The sequence below is a fragment of the Lonchura striata genome, chromosome 6 (assembly GCF_046129695.1).
Source record: "Lonchura striata isolate bLonStr1 chromosome 6, bLonStr1.mat, whole genome shotgun sequence".
Lineage (NCBI taxonomy): Eukaryota > Metazoa > Chordata > Aves > Passeriformes > Estrildidae > Lonchura > Lonchura striata.
Genome location: NC_134608.1, coordinates 33,174,019 through 33,193,799, shown reverse-complemented (window position 1 = coordinate 33,193,799; position 19,781 = coordinate 33,174,019). Strand labels below are relative to the sequence as shown.

Sequence of the window (19,781 nt, the reverse complement as noted above, 5' to 3'; positions counted from 1 at the left end):
CCCCCTGCAGGCCAATCTTCTCAGTCACTCGTCCTTCAGTGGGTACCAGTTTTCAGCGGGCGGCATAACTCTCAAACATTCTCAAACATGACAGGCCTTATTTCAAAAGAAAAATAAAAACAACATTATCAGTTTGAAGTTAAAACAGAGGGAGCAGCAAAGGAAAAGTGAGTTGGATGGTATTTATGAAAGATCATTCAGCAGCAGATGTTGATGATGCCCGAACCCAGGAATCTGGTATTTGAGGCAATTGCTTACTGCCACTGAGATGTGACTGTAGGCCAAAGGGAGATAAAACGTCATATTTCATAGCATAAACAACAGTAATTGAAAGACATGGCAGCTCAGACTTCAGTACAAATGAGCTTGTCAAATCCCATCGGCTAGGATTTGAACAGTTACCCTGCTGAAATGCCTACTGTTGTTTCTTGTGATCAAGTACTACCTGAGCTCAGTAACCACAAGTCAGGCTACAGGCATTAACAGCTTGTTATTAAACCCTCCTACTGATCTTTGGAAGTGGTCTGTATTGCCTGACTCACACAAAAACACACAAGAGAAAACATTTCATATTTTTGTTTAAGAAGCAAGTCCACATTAGTGAATACTTCGGCACAGCAGTGTCAGACAACCATAAGAGTAGGTGTTGATCCCCCTCTAACTGCCCTGTGAATGCATCGTTGGCACCTGCTCTGGTTCCCTGGGAGAATGTCCCTGCTCTGGCTGTGGCTTGATGACCAGCAATTAGCTTAGATTGTTCTGCCTTCAGGATGGCTTTGAGCGCTACTGGACAGCATGGAGCTAGCTAGCACCAAAATCTCTCGTTTAATTTCTTATAAAAGTTCTCTAGTTGATGCACTTCGAACAATAAACATAATGAAAAAACATGCAGTAAGCAAAGATCATTGAGGACTTGTTTCAAAATCTCAGTGAAAAGCCCACTGCAGATGCAGGCTGGAAGAAATTTGAGGTACAAAACTAATCTTATTGGAGGAGATGGTTGAAAATGGGGGTTTTCATGCTTTTAGTTTACTTGAAAAAATACAGGCCTCCTACACAGTATACATTCCCAGAACATCTTTGAGCCAAAAGCTTCAAACACTTGAAATAGAATTCTGTATTCGGATTACTTATAATAAATTTTAATTATGCACCATGCTGCATAATTTACAGTTCTTCCTTAGACCCAAATTACAAAATCCAGCCTTCTGTTTCGCTAAGCAAAACCAATAAACAATGAAATTTGACAAGTCAAAAATCTACTATTAAAAAAAAAAGAAATTTGAAAGATAAGCAAGGGAAGAAAAAAACTGGATGGATTCAGATATTTTAACAACTCTATAATTTATTTATTTTGCGTGCAAGACATCAAAAATTTTTCCCCATTCCTTCAAAGCTACAGAAGCATAGCTGTTGAAGCCTGAAATTGTAGTTCCATACCCTTTTGCTTTCAAATTAAACAAATGATCTCAGTTTTTGGAGCAGTTTTTGACTCCAGGCGAACTATGCCATTAAGAGAGTGCCAGAAATACATCTAATTGATGCGTGTCCCAAGAACAGCTCAAAAGAGGGTAGACATCCATATATAGATTTCAAGGAAATGACTGAAAAGCCACAGAACTTCAATGTATGTGTCGTATGTGAAATACAGCATATGAAAGACTCTATCAAAAGGGTAAATTCAGTTTGGGAGATATTAATCTGATTACCTAAGAGGTACTATGAATTGGATATGCTCCTTTGTGCACCAAATCCAACCTGGACAGATGGAGGAGACTTTATGCTCTATTTTCTGATGTGTAATTAGTGTTTAAGGGACAATCAAGTTATAGAGACAAAGTTTCAAACAATTTTTTCTTTTTTACTGTACATGTGCAGTGACCAGTAACAACAGATTTTCTGATCATTTACTTGAGAGGCTTACACAGTTCACAACTTGACTTCACTGTTCTCATTTTCAGTGTCATGCTTTCTCTGCACCCTCCTGACAGAAAATCCATCCAGCAACATCCTGAAACAAAGCACTTCACATAGAGCTCTGAAACTAGACTTGTGCAGACTGAATTCTCGGCTAATTTTATGCAATGCAGGTTTTAATCCAAATGATAGGCAATTTTAATACTTTTCTGCACCATAACTTCCTCTTCCCTTCTTGCCATCATTGGCAACTTTCAGGATATGTTGACAAAACCGTAAGTAAAAATAAATCACCTGTTGCAGGCTCTTCCCCGTGTTGGATTCATAGAACAATGCCACTGTCAAACTTTCATGCCAGTAAATTAACAAGACACTAGCCTTGGACATCACTTAGCTATTAAATCATGACTATTTTCCATTATGGTAATGAATGCTTTCAAAAGAACAAATTTGAAAACTATTTTTGATTTTGTTTATAAACTCCACTTAAAATTGCATCAAAAGAAGGCTTAAAAATCAGATGTCTAATTAGGACATCTGTTACATGTCATTTTATGCTAAAAAGGCTGTTTGCATGGCTTATCAAGCCCTTAGCCTTGCAGGATACACCAGCCATCACACAAGGCTCTCTTCTGTTTATTTCTCCATCAGCATCCCATATCCATAAGACTGTGCTCATATGCACAGGTGTGTGAAGAACAGAATTAGTTTTACAAAATAGAGGGGAAGGCTTAGCCCATCTCCACGAACACTACCCTATTAAATTACTTTTAACAAAATGTTTAATTATTTCAGCAGAGAGAGACAGAGATCAATCCTTTCATTAACACAAGGAGTACTCAGGGAGAATGGTTTTGGAAAGGGTGGCTTGTGGCAGAAGTGGCAGCTGGTACCCATCCAGCAGCCGTGGCCGTGTCGGCCGCGCCACGAGGGCGCCAGGGCTCACTGCCAGCCAACTGACAGGGAAGCAAGATGGAGAGGGGAGTTCATGGAGAAAGACTGCAGCAGCGTGGGAGGACTATGACCTTTTGATCCCGAGATGTTCCTGATGTACCAAAGTGACATGTCAGCTCTAATAAGCTGCACACTCAGACTGGAGGCAGGGGCCTACAAATTACTGTGAGATCTGAAGGCATTTGTTGTGATGATCCTGGCCTGGATGGGGCATATCAGTGCTCCCTCAGCAGGACTATCTGACAGTCTACCCCAACAATTCCCAACCCAGGGGTTGTAACCTCCAGCAGGGTCACAGCCGCACAGAGTGGGGTCACAAGCCTGACAGAGATGTGATTGTTTGTGTTAGTCTTTAGGGTTGCAAGCTTGGCTGGGGTGAGCTCACCACCAAAAACAGAGGCACAAACCTGAACCATTTGGGAACAGCTGGCCTAACAGAAATTGCACTCAAAATCAACTTCCAGATATTAGCTAAAACATGCCCAAACTACTGCCTTGCATATCCATGTGCCAGCCTGAAACAAGGACTCCCCTGCCAGATATCAGACTGGCTCAAATTACACCTAAAGAATCATGGCTACACACTCAGTAGTAACATCTGGTTTGCTTTCTTTGTGACAAATTTTCCATTGTTAACAGCACAGCTATTCATATTTGAGCCATTGTTTTTTCTACCCTTCCTGGTGCTAGTTAGGCATCAGCTCATGCAGGAATATTCTGTAGGTTGCCTGAGGGACTGGAGCAACGGCAGGACATTTTAGGAGTGCAGAAATTAGTAAAAATATATCCTTCCTTTAGTTAAGCTCTGGGAATTTTCTCTACCATTTTTTGACCCATCTTCCTGTACTGCACTGCGACCACTTGGGTTTCTCTCCTCTGAATGCTTCTTCTTTTATTTTTTTAGTGTAAATGATACTATGAAAAGACTAGTAGAGTCCAGACTAGATTACTCTTGTTCAGGTGAAGCATGCAAAATCTGCTCATGCTCTCTATTTTAATTAAATTAAGAAATGCACCACTGTATACTGTCTTTTATTGTTGTGTTATGTTTGGGTTTCAATGTAATGTTTTAGGAGCAGACTGTCACTGGGAAGAAGTTCATTCACATGACAGAGCACCCAGCTTCAACCTCCAAAAAAGGCTAACAGGTTATAAACTTCCATCATGTAAGACAATAAATTATTATTGCAATAATAAAGCAGGAAATAGACACAAATTAAGCAGAAACACCAATGTGCTCTTTTTACGATTAAGGGGAATCATCAATCTTAGAAACTGCCTGAGATTAACAAGGAGTCACTTTTTTCAGACATCCTGCAGTAAACCCAGAGGAAACCCAGCTGGAACTGCAACTAGAATATAGGCATGAGACTCTAAAACTATCCTCAGTCCCCTCACCCTCACCTTCCCTTTTGGTATAGCATTTGCACCTCAGGTCAATCTTAACTGCTTCAAGTTCTGCAGGTGAGCCATATGTTTCATGTAATGCCACAAGCCAAATGTAATTCCCACAGTGATGTTTTCCCACGTATCAAAATCCTTCTGGTCCCTTCCAGCTCCCTCAGCAGAAAGATCCAAACATGGTACTACAAAACTCAGTTTTAAAAACTCAGCTACAAATTGCTGAATATTTTGTCCCCGGCCTCTGTACAGATTTAAGGATAACTCACAGTGAGTAAAGACAGAATTTAATTGGTCATTGTGCACAGGGGAAAGTGGTGTTTAGCTCTTTCTTACCCCTGAATGCAGTTTTTTACAATGTAATTTGAAAGATAAGGTCAACCAACACTGAGGTGCAATTTGTAGGGCCACAGAAGGAATTCAATCCAAGCCAGGCCTCATGTTTCTGATTCAAACCACTGATTTACAGGACCACAGTAAAAAGTTCTGTACTCACCCACACTGAAATATGAGTTAACCTTACTTTTAAACATTTTTAGGGCATAAGGAAATGACCAACTGCAAATTCTTACAGTACTTTACACCTACACACCATCAACTGAAACTCAATGACTGACCCATGCATGTTCTCAAGCTTAATGCAGTTACAGGAACACAGGAGTAAGCTGATGTGTGCAGCAGATTCATGGAAACCCATCCTATTTTGCACTGGAAGGTGCAGCACGTACTCATTTGCACTTTTTCTCAGTGGAAGTAAGATATATAACAGCTGGGAGGCAGCAACTTCTAACCACTCAACTATGACTGTAATCACTTCTGTTATTGTGCTTCTTATTATACTGATGAATGATCCCCAGCAAATGTACCTGAAGGGTTTTTGGATTACAAATTGTTGATTAATGATTCTAAGTTACATCACATCTTCAGAAAGAAACCACAATAAAGCAGTAAAACTTTGTGCACTCTCATCATGGCAATCCAGGTATGAGGAATGGAGATTCTCTTAAATTGATATATAGAGGTCTTTGAATGCTTCTGCTGACAGTTTTCAAACTTTCTGTAGTCTAGATCAAGTGATTATGCATATGTCATTCAAGTTGGAACTTCCACAGACACAGTCAGTGACACTGTTTTACTGAGAGATTTATCTTTTGATGAAAAAGCCGTTAAAATTTGGCTGGATGTTATTATGTCACTACTTCCCACTTGGTGAAATATAGCATCAAAATTAGTACAGGCAAACATGGCAACTGTTATCGTGAAATCTAACTGCTCCACACCACCACAACCCTGCCTCCTGCAGAAAAAAATCAGGGTATAATTTCCCCTAATGGTTAATATCATTTGTTCCAGGCCCTGTAAGGATGGTGCTCTTCCTTGTGCTGTTCTCTTCAACCAGAAGAGAAGGTCTTTTTTCCTTCCACTGAAGCACAAGAGTGCAGATTCTACTAAGAACACAGTTACAAGAAATGTGAATATAGAGCAAACACAAGACTTAAATCCTATTTTGAGAAGATTTGTTTTTCCCTACAACATATATTAATGAGCTTTATCAAGGTTGCTCTTCTTTTTGGTGCCCTCTGTTTACCTATCCTGAAGTGGATGTACTGTGTTGTCTTCAGCAGGTAAAGGAACATGAGCTCCTTCTCACCTTTGAGAGTATGTACAGCTAACCATGTTTTTTATGAAAATTGATGAAATAGCTCAAAGACAAAATGAAGGAATAAAAAGCTTCCCACAGAATTGTTAGCTGGTTAAAAGGATTACAGGGTCTCTGCTGGAGCAGATTTTTAAAATGTAGCTGAGACATGAAGAGCAGCAGCAGAATAAAGAATTAAAAAGAAACAACTCCAGCTGTTTCATTGCTGAGCTTACATGCACTAGAACCAATGATTTAAGCAAATCTATCAAGTCTGACATCAGAGATGCCCAAGGGTCAGACCTGGAGGCAAAATCCTGAGAGCTCACTGAGTTCTTGTGTGCCATCATGGAAGGGTTCCTGATGTTGGCCCTAAATGCCGATCAAACCTTCAGGTGAGAAAAGTAATTCATATCAAAGCAAACACAGAGGCAAATCTCACTATGTTTCCCTGTATCATCAAGACTCTAGTGAAATCATGCAGCAAAAGCTATACTGCAGCACCTCCCTATCTCCATAAGCCATAAACCAGTAAGAGAACTGCATTAGAGAATCACAGAAAGGGTAAGGCTGGAGGGCACCACAGTGGGTCATCTTCTCCAACCTCCCTGCTCAGGGTCATACTAGAGCACATTGCACAGGACTGCATCCAGATGCTTCTTAAATATTTCCAGTGAGGGAGACTCCATAATATCTCTGGGCAGTTTGTTCCAGTGCATGCTCACTCACACAGTAGTTCTTCCTCATGTTCACATGGAACTTTCTGTGAATCAGTTTTTGCCCATTGTCTCTTGTCCTACTGCTTGACATCACCAAGAAGAGCCTGACTGCATCCTCTTGGTATTCTCCCTTCAGGTATTTATATACATTGATGTGGGCCCTTCTTTACAGGAATGTGCTTTTATTTTTCAGGTTCACACCCACATACTAGTCTCAGTTGGGAAATTTACTCTTCAGTATGCATAGACATGGCCTAATTTACAGAGCATTCAGCTCAAATATTAAAGCCCTAAAACATGGCAAACTGTTATATTTTCCAATGCATTTAAATTCCTATCATTCTGGAGAATTTCACAAGGACATGAAGTATTCTGCATAAGCTTTAAAACTACATGGAGGAAGTGTTTTAGAAACTTATTTAACAGCAACTTGATTCATAAACTCACAGTTCCTGCAAAACAGGTATGTTTATGCTTTACAGGAGATACTTTTTTATTTTAATTAAGTCACCCGTGGGTCCAACTCTAAGCATTAAGTATATACATAAATCAATAAATAAACAAATATGAACCAACCAAAAGCCTCGATCACTGGGGGCTCCTCAGTTCATTTAATAATTCCTTCAGTGTTTTTACTCCATTTGGCATCAGGACTGAAAAAAAAAGATTTGAAGGGAGAGAAGTAATAAATGACAGAACTGATCTTACTGAGATAAAGAGAAGGTCAATTCGTTATTTTCCCATAGAAATATTGAAATATTAAGGAAAATAATAATACTTGAAGTATCCAGTTCTGAGCCCCTCAGTTTAGGAAGGATGTTGAGACAATTAACTGCATCCAGAGGAGGCAATGAGGCCAGTGAGGGGCTTGGGACACAAGCCCTGTGAAGAACAACTGAGGGAGCTGGGGGTGTTTAGCCTGGAGAAAAGGAGACTCAGAGGTGACCTTATCGCTCTCTACAATTGCCTGAAAAGTGGCTGTAGTCAGGTGGAGGTTGGTCTCTTTCGCCAGGCAGCACTGACAGAACCAGAGGTCAGCATCTCAAGCTGCATCAGGGGAAATGTAGGTTGGATATCAAGGAGAAGTTTTTCACATAAAGAGTGATAAAGTACTGGAATGGTCTGCCCAGGGAGATAGTGGAGTCACCATCCCTGCAAGTGTCTAAAAAAAGACTGGATGTGGCATACTCAGTGCCATGGTTTATTAAGGTGTTAGGGCTGGGTTGGACTCAATCTTGAGTCTCTTCCAACCTAGTGATAATGTGATTAAGGAAAAAAAAAATTGCTGAATAAAAATAAAGCCCCAAATTTAAAAAAAGGTAAACTGAGGCTGGAAGAATAAAACAATTTAACCACAATTTATCAAGAGATCAAGGGCAAAGCAAGGAAAAGAAGCTGACAATTCCAGCTTCAAACCTCCCATTTCTAAATGAGAGTAGGAAAATCCTGTGGGTGGGAGATATGGTAGCTTAGTATTCTCCAGTCTTCACAACACAAAAGCCTACTTCTGCTCAACAGCTTAAAAGAACTCAACATCAGAGCAACAAAGATGAAAAGGTCAGACTAAACTCATTACTCACACTGTGCACTAAAAATATACAATGCTATGACAAACCACTTGATGAACACAAATGGCAGAAGACTGAACACTGGCCTCCCCAGAGTGCAAGTTTAGAGACAATTTTAAACACAAAATAATTCTGACTTTTTCAAACAAATATACAAATATTTGAAAGTACTAGCTGAGACTGAAGAAGCAAGAAGCCCAAGACAGCATTCTGGTTTGTTGTTTTTTTTTTTTTTTGTTTTTTTTTTTGCTTGACACTGTGCAGGGTGGGAGGAGGATACTGTTCTTGGTCATACCAACACGCCCCTGAATTTTTTCCATGTTTTTTCCATGAAAGATGGAGTTTGGCTTTGATGTGTCTTAGAGGAAGGTAGAGCTTGCAGCTGGCAAACACAATAATAGCATAGGCACTGGTGGACTAGAAGGCACCTCAAGTAGTTTATCTTGTCCTATCTCTTTGCAGCACACAAATGAAACACAAATTTCCCTGTCCACTTAGCGCCAAAATACACAGGTTTAGAATTAGTTTCTAAAGACTTTTTATATTGGGTAAAATTTAGTCATGTGAACTTCACAAAAAAGCACAAATAGTATAGCCATAGACACAGGTAATGTGTTTAAGAAAACCCACTAACAGTCATAGAAAATATTTCTACTGTTCATGAAGCCTAATGCAGCTGGAACTTTTTTTTAAAGTAAGATATTTTAATTGGGTAATAGCTTTGTTTTGTACTTAAATGATAAAGCATTAGTTCTTAGGGTACTCCTGGGCTTGTCTGACCACCCTAGCAATGTAAAATAACTTTAGGCTTCTCCAAGTTGTCTTTGACTGGAAGAACTAAACAGAGGCTATTCACAAAGCCAGAATGGAAGGGAAAGAACAACGTCCACCATCATCTGCCAGACTATCCCCTTTGATGATACGGTTTGAGAGATGGCTATGTAAAAATGGTGAAGTTACAAGTAAAAACTGAGCTTGGTTCCTACGGAAGAAGTGACAGCATCAGATGTCTGAGGACTTTGGAGCTAGAGAAAAATATTATAAATCCTAAATTCTTAAATTGATAATCTGACAAGCATGTAAAGGCCAAATGAATGCAAGGAGTAAGTAGAGAAACTTCAGTATTTTATCACTTTATTTGTGGTAAACTATGCAATTTTTTTGTCTATCTGGAAGCAGAAGTATGCACAGATCTGGGAATTTAGCTAGACCATTATTAAATAACCATTTCCTACAAGAAATACCAACAAACAGTTCATGAATTCTTACATTGCTACGTAAGTGATGGGATTTTACAGCCAGCATTGCTTTTATAAATCCATTAATGTTCTCATAAAAATCTAACATATTTTTAGGACACAAGTTTTCATGCACTAGATTACAACTTTACAGAAGACAAACTCTGAGCCTGAAGCAGCTTGACAATGTCCTTTCAGCTTGTTCATCAGATTAACTTTCTGTCACACATCAGATGAACAGCTTCCTTGGTTTCTTGCCTAATCTAACACATAACCCAAGCAATTCTCGAGCACAATCAGAAGCAAAAACAAAGGACATTATAACATTCCACTTCTTTCTAATAGCACATTTAGTTTGAAATTTTCATTTCTGCCTCTATCTAAGAAAGATTACCCTTTTAGCAAACCATTTATAGTAAAGGGACTCTGATTTCAGATAGGATTAAAACAACATATTAGACATATACAAACCAAGCAGTCTGAGTTGCTAACAGGACTAATAATGTGTTATGGGTCCTTTCGCATCTAGGTCACTGGTTCAAATTCAGCTTTAGTAGGTGATGAGTGACATGGAGCAATGAGGTAAGAACCCAGTCACAAATCTGGCCTCTTATCCCTGACTCTGCAACATATACCCTGTGCACTTGGGCTACTCACCTAACTACTCTTTCCTGTAAATGAGTAGTAAGTATTATTACTATCATACCAACTCTAGAAGACTAATTAATTTAGCATTCTGAAAGTAATTATCAGAAGTTTATTGATGCTTTCAGGCTGTTCAAGCACTAACATCCAAATACATTAAGGGGGAGCTTTCTCAGGACAGGTCAACACCATGATGTTAAAAGAACCCACCGAAACACACTGGCCACACCTGTGTCTTTTGCTAGGAAGATAAACATGGAAATCAGATGTTGAATGACTCCAAAATTTACTCACAGATAGACAGCAGAGGTTAAAAATTATGAAAAACTAAATCCAGAAGCAGCCATTTTACAAACAAGACAGACCTAGGGAGAAAAGCCTGTAGCGTGGAGATCCACTGTATTCTTCCATTAGACAACATGGTAAGTAATTGCCATATCAATGTTAGTCAAGAAAGGAGGGAAGGGAGAAAAGGGAAGGAGTTTATCAGCCCTACATCCCTTGATAAAACTTGAATTGCCAAAGGAGCCTGCACTGCTGATGCCTGTACTGTTCTTGATCTGTGGCAAAACAAATGTTTCCATTTTTGACAAGTGTGAAGCTGAGTCATTTTGCTACTTCAGATCCTTAATTAAAAAAAGGAACGAGAGCAATAAAGGAATAAAACACAGAGCACCAATATATTTTAACTCATTCTTAAGCTAAAAGGTGAAAAGCAGTGGTGGTAGTTTAGGCACAACATGACAGATTCATTAAAAACCTGTAACTGCTAGAAAAATCATTAATGCTGTCTCTTGCATAGCCCTGATTCTAGAATATTCTGGAACTACAGCTCATATACAGCACTGAGAATTTTTCATATGTGCTGGGAAATTCAGAAACATTTCAACTATTCCATGTGTTTTTCCTAAGTATCTTCAAATATTTTAGCCACAGGACAAACATGTTTTACTTAAAACATATTTTGTCATTACTCCCACATCAGAGTCAGCTGTGCCTTTCTTTCCAGAGAAAGCTCATCCATAGCAATTCTAATGGACAAGGAGAAGCACAAGCACTGTGATCAAGACAATTTAATAAGACAAGGCACAAAAACTTTGTGCCAAGAAGCAAATTATAAAGGTAAAAAGTTATGCCTTTATCTTCCAAATCTAGCTACCATATTTCAAATCTTTCTGTCAGAGGTAGGGAGCAGTATTTGAGCCATGTACTTCAGAGATACTTTGGCAATAGGTGGGACCAATAAAAGCCACAAGCACAATTCCAAAATTATTTAATGGGCCATAGTTTGCCAGACTCCTGTTGACAAAATTATGAAGTAAACACATCAATCAGTGTTAAGGCATTGCACTGCAGTTACTCCCTGACATTCTGTTTAAATCTACCTTCAACCTCTTTCCCTTGTCCACTGAAATGAGAAATAATGTCAGTTTTAACCACTGCTTAGTATTATTTTTGCCATTGAGCTGTACTTGTGTAAAGTCAGACAAGCTTGAGACAACCATGTGTGATCAACCAGAACACAGAGAAGCTAATCAGAAAACACCAGAAAGTGAAGCAAGGAGATAAAAAGGGGAAATACCCATCTTACATGAAGTGGAAAGTCTACATGCAATTATCATGCCTTTGCAAGAAAGATGAGCATTGCTTTGCATGACATGTGGGTCTGTGCATTAACTGAACACTAAATAAATTTTCTGCATCTGTCCCTCACAAGGGTACTCTGACTATTCTTTGCAAGTGGGGAAAACTGAAATTATATATTACTTTGTAAACCTTGATTCAGAATTATATTTTCTTCTTAGAACACCAAGTCCTCAGTATTACTCAAAAAAGTGATTTTCTCTAATCATGCGCAGAAAACAGAAGCACAAAGATGTGAAGCAATATATGGCATCACAAAAAATCCTCATTCAGACAACAGAGAGATGCAGTCTGAGGCACTGTACTTGAAAACCAAACAAGTGCAATTCAAGGAACAGGACTGAGGATCTGCTTTCCTTCCTTTGTGAGCAGTCATTTCTCCTTGGAATCTACAATAATCATTAGATAAGATGAAATTTGCAGACCCTAGCCTGTGTATTTCCTCTTGTAGCAGCTTTAGAAGACTGACAAAATAATGCTTTAAATGCATGTGAGTGATAGTACAATGCTGAGAAACTGACATGGCTCAAAAATACATTCTCAGCCTTTAGGAAGTGTCTGATCCTTTTAGCAACTCCACATACTTTCTTTTTAATTATAAATGGATTTTCAGAGAAATTGGAAAATCATTTTGTTTCAAGACTGTGTTAGGTTAGATGTGACAAACTGACTCTCAGCCCTCTGAATTTCAACAGAAGACTTCAAGTTACAGCGTGGATTTGTGTCTGTGTAGAGTTTCAGTTCTGATAGAAGGGATTTCTTACCTTCAGACAGGGACAAATCATCAGCTGGAGACACCAGGTCTGCCCAGACCCCAGGGCCACTGCTCAGTGATGTGGTAATCTGATTCGTCAAGATAACCTGCAAACAGACAAGAAGAGGGGGATGGGAAATGAATTTTTGTAGCTACTGGAAGGCAGAGAGAAGCCCAGGGCTGGAATCCTCCAGGCACAGCATCGAGATGAGCCTCTATTCTGATCTTCAGCAAAGTTAGTCCTCAGAACATTCTGAACTACCTGCAAAAACTGAATGAGCCAATTGCAAGAAGTGGAGGAAAAGGGATATTGTTAAAAAGATGAAATATTGAATAACAGTATGTTGATACATACAGGTGCCTTAAATGAAACTACTGCTCTGAAGAGCTTAATCTTTTGCACATATACCATGAACATTTTGATGCTCCTTACAAAAACCCATCATTTTCTTCATAGACAAATAGGAAATGTATTTTCCAAGTAATTTCCACACAATTGACATTTTCTTTGGCTGAAATAGTGCCATGGAGGAAAGTGGGGTAGGGGTACACCCCCATTGATCTGAAGCACAAAAGTACTAAATGTTACATGGCTATCTTTACAAAAGGGGACTTTTTAGTGTTTTACAGGATCACAAGATTTTGATGACAAAACTATAGTACCCACAGTGCTCTCCTCTGACAGCATGAGCAATAGTCATGCATACAAGACATGAACAATTTCTTGCACCTTTGACCACATACTGGTCTTTAGTAACAGAGAATATTAAGGACACAGTGCAAATACACAGAGAAGAACATAGCTATAGCCACAGTTATCTTGCAATGCTTTGGATCTCTAAGCAGCTACACTTTTTGCAATAACAGTAGGTTCTCCACTTTGCTGACTGACATAAACCTCAATTTTTTTTTTAAAGAACCAAAATGATTCTTCTACTGAGAGCAGACAAACTCCAAACAAACTCTTTCAAATTAATGGCCTGTCTTCAGCTGTATTTGACACAGGAGAAAGGGAGAAAGAATTCTATACTTTGTTGAATGCAGTTTCACTGTAATTTACTGGAATAAATTAGCAGATTACCATTGCTAAAAGGAAGAGGAATTTCTCTGCCTTCCCTCCACTGCTTGTCCCTCCCTCTGATCATGGCTTCTTCCTCCTTTCCAGCACTTTCAGCAGTAAGATGTGACACACTTTCCCCTTTCTTTTCCCATTGTGAGACCCCACACAAGCTGTGTCGGACCAATGAATTGTAACTGTGGTGGTGCTGCAGGGTATTGTGTCTTCTTCAGGCAGCATGACACGAGGTGCCAGCAGTATGATGGAGTATGTGACCTTTACAAGACTCCACCTCACTGCTCATGCTTGCCCACCCAGCTCTGTGCTTGCAAACAGGCATGATGCTGCCTGAGAGCTTTATGGACTGTATCAACAGCATTAAATTGAGAAGTGTGCAAGTCAAATCTTCACTTACTCAACAGGAGTTCAAGACCTTCAGAACTCCATAGGGATGCCCCTGATATTCATCTGCTATTGACTACAAGCTCTGAACAAACTTGAGCTAGCTGTGATCATTCTGCACAGCTTAACTACAGGATGCACCTTTTGGGACTGGGCATTTATGATCACTGCAGTGAACATGGACATGGTAGATAACAGCCTTGCTTGGTCACACACCTCAGCTAAGGTACAACTTGCAATACTGCTAACAGCAAACACACAAGAAACACATTACAGCACTCTGCTGTTTCCCCTAGAGTTCTGTGTGCAATTATAAGCACCCAAAAGCAGATAGCAAAGGGTCTGGTAAACAGAACTCCTTGCTGACGCTGATGGCTGACTTGCTCATAAGATTACAAGGTGGGATAATTCAATTCATTAACAAAGGAAAAGAAAAGTAATTTTTCCTTTTTTTCTTGCTAGGAGATACTTCTCTTCCATTTTAGTGAGCTAGTTCATCCTTGTGATTGAATGGGCATCAAAACCAGTTTAAGGCAAATGAAAGGAGTAGGTAGCCAAGAGTCAGTAGGGATAAGGAAGGATGTGAGACCTTTCCTTCTTGAAACCATTCTCACTTTGTTTCTACTGTGTCACAAAAGCCACAGACACACATATCCATAGTATCCAGCACTAGAAAATGTGCTGAAATAGAGCACACTAACAAACTTATACTCACATGTACTGGTGAAGTATGAAGTTTTCATTGGCACACTTTGCAATGATCACATTATTAACAAATATCAAGCTCTCTAAGTGATTCAGTCACCCCAGACTCGTGCCAAGATAATCTTTGTGCTGTGCCATCACGTATTTTATTATTTATGCACCACATTTTAAAGAAATGTTACCATGATTAAGGAATGTTTTTAATAGAAAAAAAATACCTAAGCACACTATATTTCATATTGCTTTCCTTCAAAGGAAACTAACTTTGAAGGCTTCAAAAAAAAAAAAAATCAAAAGAAAAATGAACAAGAATGCAACTGCTTTTTTTTTAACTCTTCCAGATTCCTCCTTAACCAGGAACTCCACAGCACTGTTAGCTGTGAGACTGAAAGTCTTCTTCATCTTTTACGCTTAACTCAAGCTATGCCTCTGAACTTAGATTTCCATTTCAGATATATTCTTCAGTAACTATTTAATACTAATATCTTAGATTCCCTGCTATACTGCTTAAAAAAAAAATCAGTTTAAAAAAGCAAAGTCCTACCCAAGTAAATGCCCCTCTCTGACTTGTTCTGAGGATGGAAATTAAGCATATTCTGAGTTCTGTGACTTCACTGACAGCTACACATTTGCTTAAATATATATCTAAGTACTATCTTGAATAAGTGCACTTCCTCATATGAAGCCATATATATACAGAATGTTTATTTTGGAATTAATTGAAAATTATTCCCTACTTTTCCAACCCTGCAGAACCAACATAGATGCAGCTCTCCCATAAGACGAATTCAGCCGCAAGACGAGGCTGTTAGCTAAGCCTCGGCATCACATTCCCTGTCAAACTCCTGCAGCCTCACCTACTGCAAAATTATTTAATCAGGTACAGGTATCCCTATTATCATATTTATACACACACACATATATGTATTTTCATGTATCTTTGTGCAACTCCTATAATACAGTTTGAACCTCACTTAGTACTCCAAACTCCCACTAACTCAAACATGCTGTGGGTCACTAACAAAAGGAAAGAGCTTGTTCTCTGCTACAATTATGAAAAAACAGGCATCCAGATTCAGCAAACTCCTCTGAATAGATACATCTTCAAAACTTCAACCATATGCCCTTACTGGAAAGTACCAAGTTTTATTTTTCCATGAGTAAAACTTTGGTCACGAATACTTTGGCAGTGAAAAGTGCCATTTAAATGAGACCATACATTTTCAGCAGTCACCAGTCCTTACAGGCATTCAACCTGAAGCCCCAAATACTGGCATCACATGACTCCAGTGGCACATTTAAAGAAATTTTAATTTTTCCCCAAAGTCTCCTTCATGAATCTGAAAAACATGCTTACATTACATTCTGCTATATTTTGAAACAGTTAAAAATATTCAGAGAGTTGCAAATAGGTGCTTGAGGGAATGGTTAAACTTGTGTCTGATATGGAGAGAACACCCAGGCAAACAAAGGAGATCTGGTGCCAAACAGCTCTGTGACTTCCTGGTGAGGAATCACATTTGTGCATGGACAGCATCAGCTGAGTCTCACACATTGCTTCATACATGTGTGCACAACATAAAATGCTGTTTTTGATGTTAATTATGCTGTTTCTCACAAACCACCAAAACGATGGTCTATGTTAGTCTGATAGGTGCCACACTTGAGAGAAACTACCTGCTAAACAGTGCTTGGAAACAAGCTGGGCTGTCAGTCCAAGCAGACTTACTAGAGAGTGCTTTGCACTGAACTAGCAATGGCACTTCTTCAACTCTTCATTGTAGATCTGCCATTAATTCAACCTGTTTAGCACAGGAGACCTGCCAGGTCCTCAGGCTAAGCAGGTAAGGAAAATTTGCCTCTCTTGGGGTTCTTTTGGACAAGTACCGCACATCTTACCAGCCAAGCACAGCCTCCTCTCAAGAGGTTCAAATCCAGTCATATGTTTATTAACTTCCAGCAGAACACTCAACAGTGAGAATATTGCAACACAGTATTTTGATGCTATCATACAATATATATTAAAATACTGCGTATTTTGGTATTTAAAAGACACCCAGTATTTTACAAGGCTCTCCTATTTCCAACATCAACTAATGGAACAAAATATTTTCACTGCCTCTAAGACTCACAAAAAGCCATCATACCTCTTCATACACAAATATGTCCTGACATGTGCAACAAGTAAGGAAGTTTTGCTATTGCTTTTCTGTTCCTACTTCATGATGAACAAAGGGTGTAGGGATTCTTCAGTCAGCAACTGTGCCTGAATGGAAAACACTCTCCACTGCTAAAAGAGGGGAAAGAAGAGTCAGCTAGACAGCTCAGTAACACTAGAAACGTGCTTTAATGCAGTTTCCCATGGAGTTCAATGAACCACTGCCTTTAACTTTCAGCCTATTCCTTTGCCATTGGTTAAGAGAGCCATTTAACAAATGAAAATTTACAGTCTTCAGCCTTCCAACTCTGACAGAATTACCAACTCTTTTGGAAATTCACTCAGATTCAGATTTCAAAATCCTTTCTGGGAAGAAGTCTACTACTTAAAATACCACACAAATGATGGACTACACAATTTACAAATATTTTACTTTTAATTGACTGCGGCATAGCTACCTCAGATTGCAAAATAACCCTATCTAACCATTAGAAGTGTTATGACAGCAAGAAGAATTAGAAAACCCAGAGATAAACACAACAAGACAGTGGGAACACTTTTTCAACTTCCTAATTGTAGACATGTTAAAAAACCCAGAACTTCCTCCTCTGATTTCTTTCTCACTTTTTATAGGTGCCAATATCTGGAAAAATAAATGGACACAAGGATTTCTCAAGGCAAACAGCACTCAGGTTCCAGTCAGATCATTGTTACTTCTAAGATTTAATCTAGAAGTCAACAACAATGTTAATATCCTATTAAAATCTTTATATGCTGTTGTGAAAACAGAGCCACCTTCCACTGATGTGATTTCAGCAGATATTAGAACAGTAAAAAAAACCCTTAAAACTCACAATGCCCCCATTTATTTGGAACAGCAAAGTTCCTGCATATGCAGAAAATCTCTGCAGGTCCTGGGAGAGACTTGGCCTAAGAACTTCACACAGAAGAATAAGCAAACTATTTTTTGTTTGGTTATTTATACAGTACAATTTTTCAAGTACTCCTCCTGCCCATCCTAGACCACACTGAAATTACAAAACCTGACTTTGTCATCCGTGTAAATCCAGTTGAGTAAATAAGCCATTTTCTGTAAACTTGTGGTCTCAGCCTCCTTGTTAGCTTATTGCAAAATTAAAGGTAGCTCAGAGCAGAACTATCAATCAGTAACCAGCAAAGGTAGAAAGTCTTCTGGAATGTACCAGAAGGCAAAAAACCACACTATTTCATGAAGTGGCTGTTTGTTAACAAAGAATGAAGCAGAAATCCCCATTTTGCATGCAACACTATTTAGGAAAATTCTTATTAAAGGCTTCCTATTGAGCTGGGAGAGTAAGCACAAGAACACTTGCAATAATCCCACATTACTCCACCCGTATTAGCCCATGAATTTTGTGGTTTTCACTGTGCCCAGGAAACATCACTAGCGAGCACCAAGTACAAGTGACAAGTCAGTGGGGCTGGGATGATGACCCTCATGCTGGAGGAGAAGAAAAGGAAGTTTTACTGATCCCCAGCCAATCTTCCTTCTGATCCCTGACATGGTACCTCTCTCCCTTTCCCTGAAGAACTGAGCTTTTAATGAGGTATTCATGTAATAGCTCAAAACAATAAAGGACAGTGCACCAAGCAATACCACAAAGCTGGATGGAGCTGGCAGCAAGACTGAAAACAGAAAAAGAGAACAGTGAGAAAAATGGGGTGAAAAATCATGCTTCAAATAGTTGTGAGAACCACAGCCTTCTCCTTGAAAACCTGTTAAAGATCCCCAAGACTGGCATCAGTCTGCTCAAGGAAGAATCTTAAATTACCACTATCTGTGACACTAACAGTATTCGTGACCTTCATCTAAACTACACACTGAAATTGCTTTTTCTTCAACTTCTGTTTCTTTGAGGAGATTTTCTTCAGCATCAGCGGTCATTTGACACAAAATCTGTCAAAAGTTGTGCAAGACCTCAGCAGAACTTTTTCTTAATATTCACAAGGAATAAAACATGCTTAAAATGGAGCATTTTTGGTGAAATCATGGAGTTACAAACAGAAAAAAGAAAGGTCTGAATGAATTACCAAGAGCTCCTAACCAAAACACAAGTTTTCAAGAGAGAACGTCAAGTGCCTACAGCTACAGCAGCACTTGAAGCCAGTTACTGCTCCACTGGGCCTCACCTCACAGGAGACTGGCTTTTAGTGAAAAAAGGCTCTGCACAGTCAGACAGCTCTGGGCTCCAGGACCAAATTAAACATATTTACATCACAACTATTATAATGACAAGAGATTAAATATATATACATATTTTCATTCTTAGAAAATGCAAACTATTTTGGCTCACACAAACCAAATACAAAGAAAAAAAAAAAAACCGCAACCGTTTATCATCTTATATCCAAGCAAATCACCACACCCACCCAATACTTATCCCACTTGGTGTCTTGTATTCCTAAACTGAGCAGCCACCAGCCTCAGCAGCTCAGGTTTCTGTGGGGAAGAATGTAAATAATGTCAAATACTCTATAAAGCCCAGATATCACAAGGAAAAAAAAAACTTCTAATACATGAAATTCCCATATTCAAAGTCAAACACCACTTCTGGTGTTTAATCAAGGCCTAAGATACTCAAAAGTACCTTTGCATGTTTTACTAAAATGGTTTTAGCACAAAGCTGCTTCACTGCAGGCATGACCAATACACAAATGCCCACATTTGACAATTGTTGCTAACCCAAATCAGCTGAAAGACAAAGTACCCATTACAGCCATCTTGCTGTATGACATGACAGAACAGGCTGGTAACAGTGATACACAGGCTGGAGGGAAGCAGGGGGATGTTTTCAGACACACATAGCAGCTACCCTGACTGAAGGCAAAGTCAAGAGCTGTTAGAATTCACATCTCAACCAATGTTACCAGAAGTTGGCGTAATTCCCTAAATAACAGATATATACACATAAACCACTGGAAGCCTATTGAGAACCACTTC

General features: G+C 39.1%; 1 protein-coding gene across 1 annotated transcript in view; it reads right to left on the bottom strand.

The window, feature by feature from the left end:
* The window catches only part of RAD51B (RAD51 paralog B), a 350,424-nt gene that overhangs the window by 193,194 nt on the left and 137,449 nt on the right, over positions 1-19,781 (bottom strand). The window contains exon 7 of the mRNA XM_021537030.2: positions 12,490-12,586. Coding sequence (XP_021392705.2) covers positions 12,490-12,586 — 97 coding nt within the window. The remainder of the gene's footprint in view (positions 1-12,489; positions 12,587-19,781) is intronic.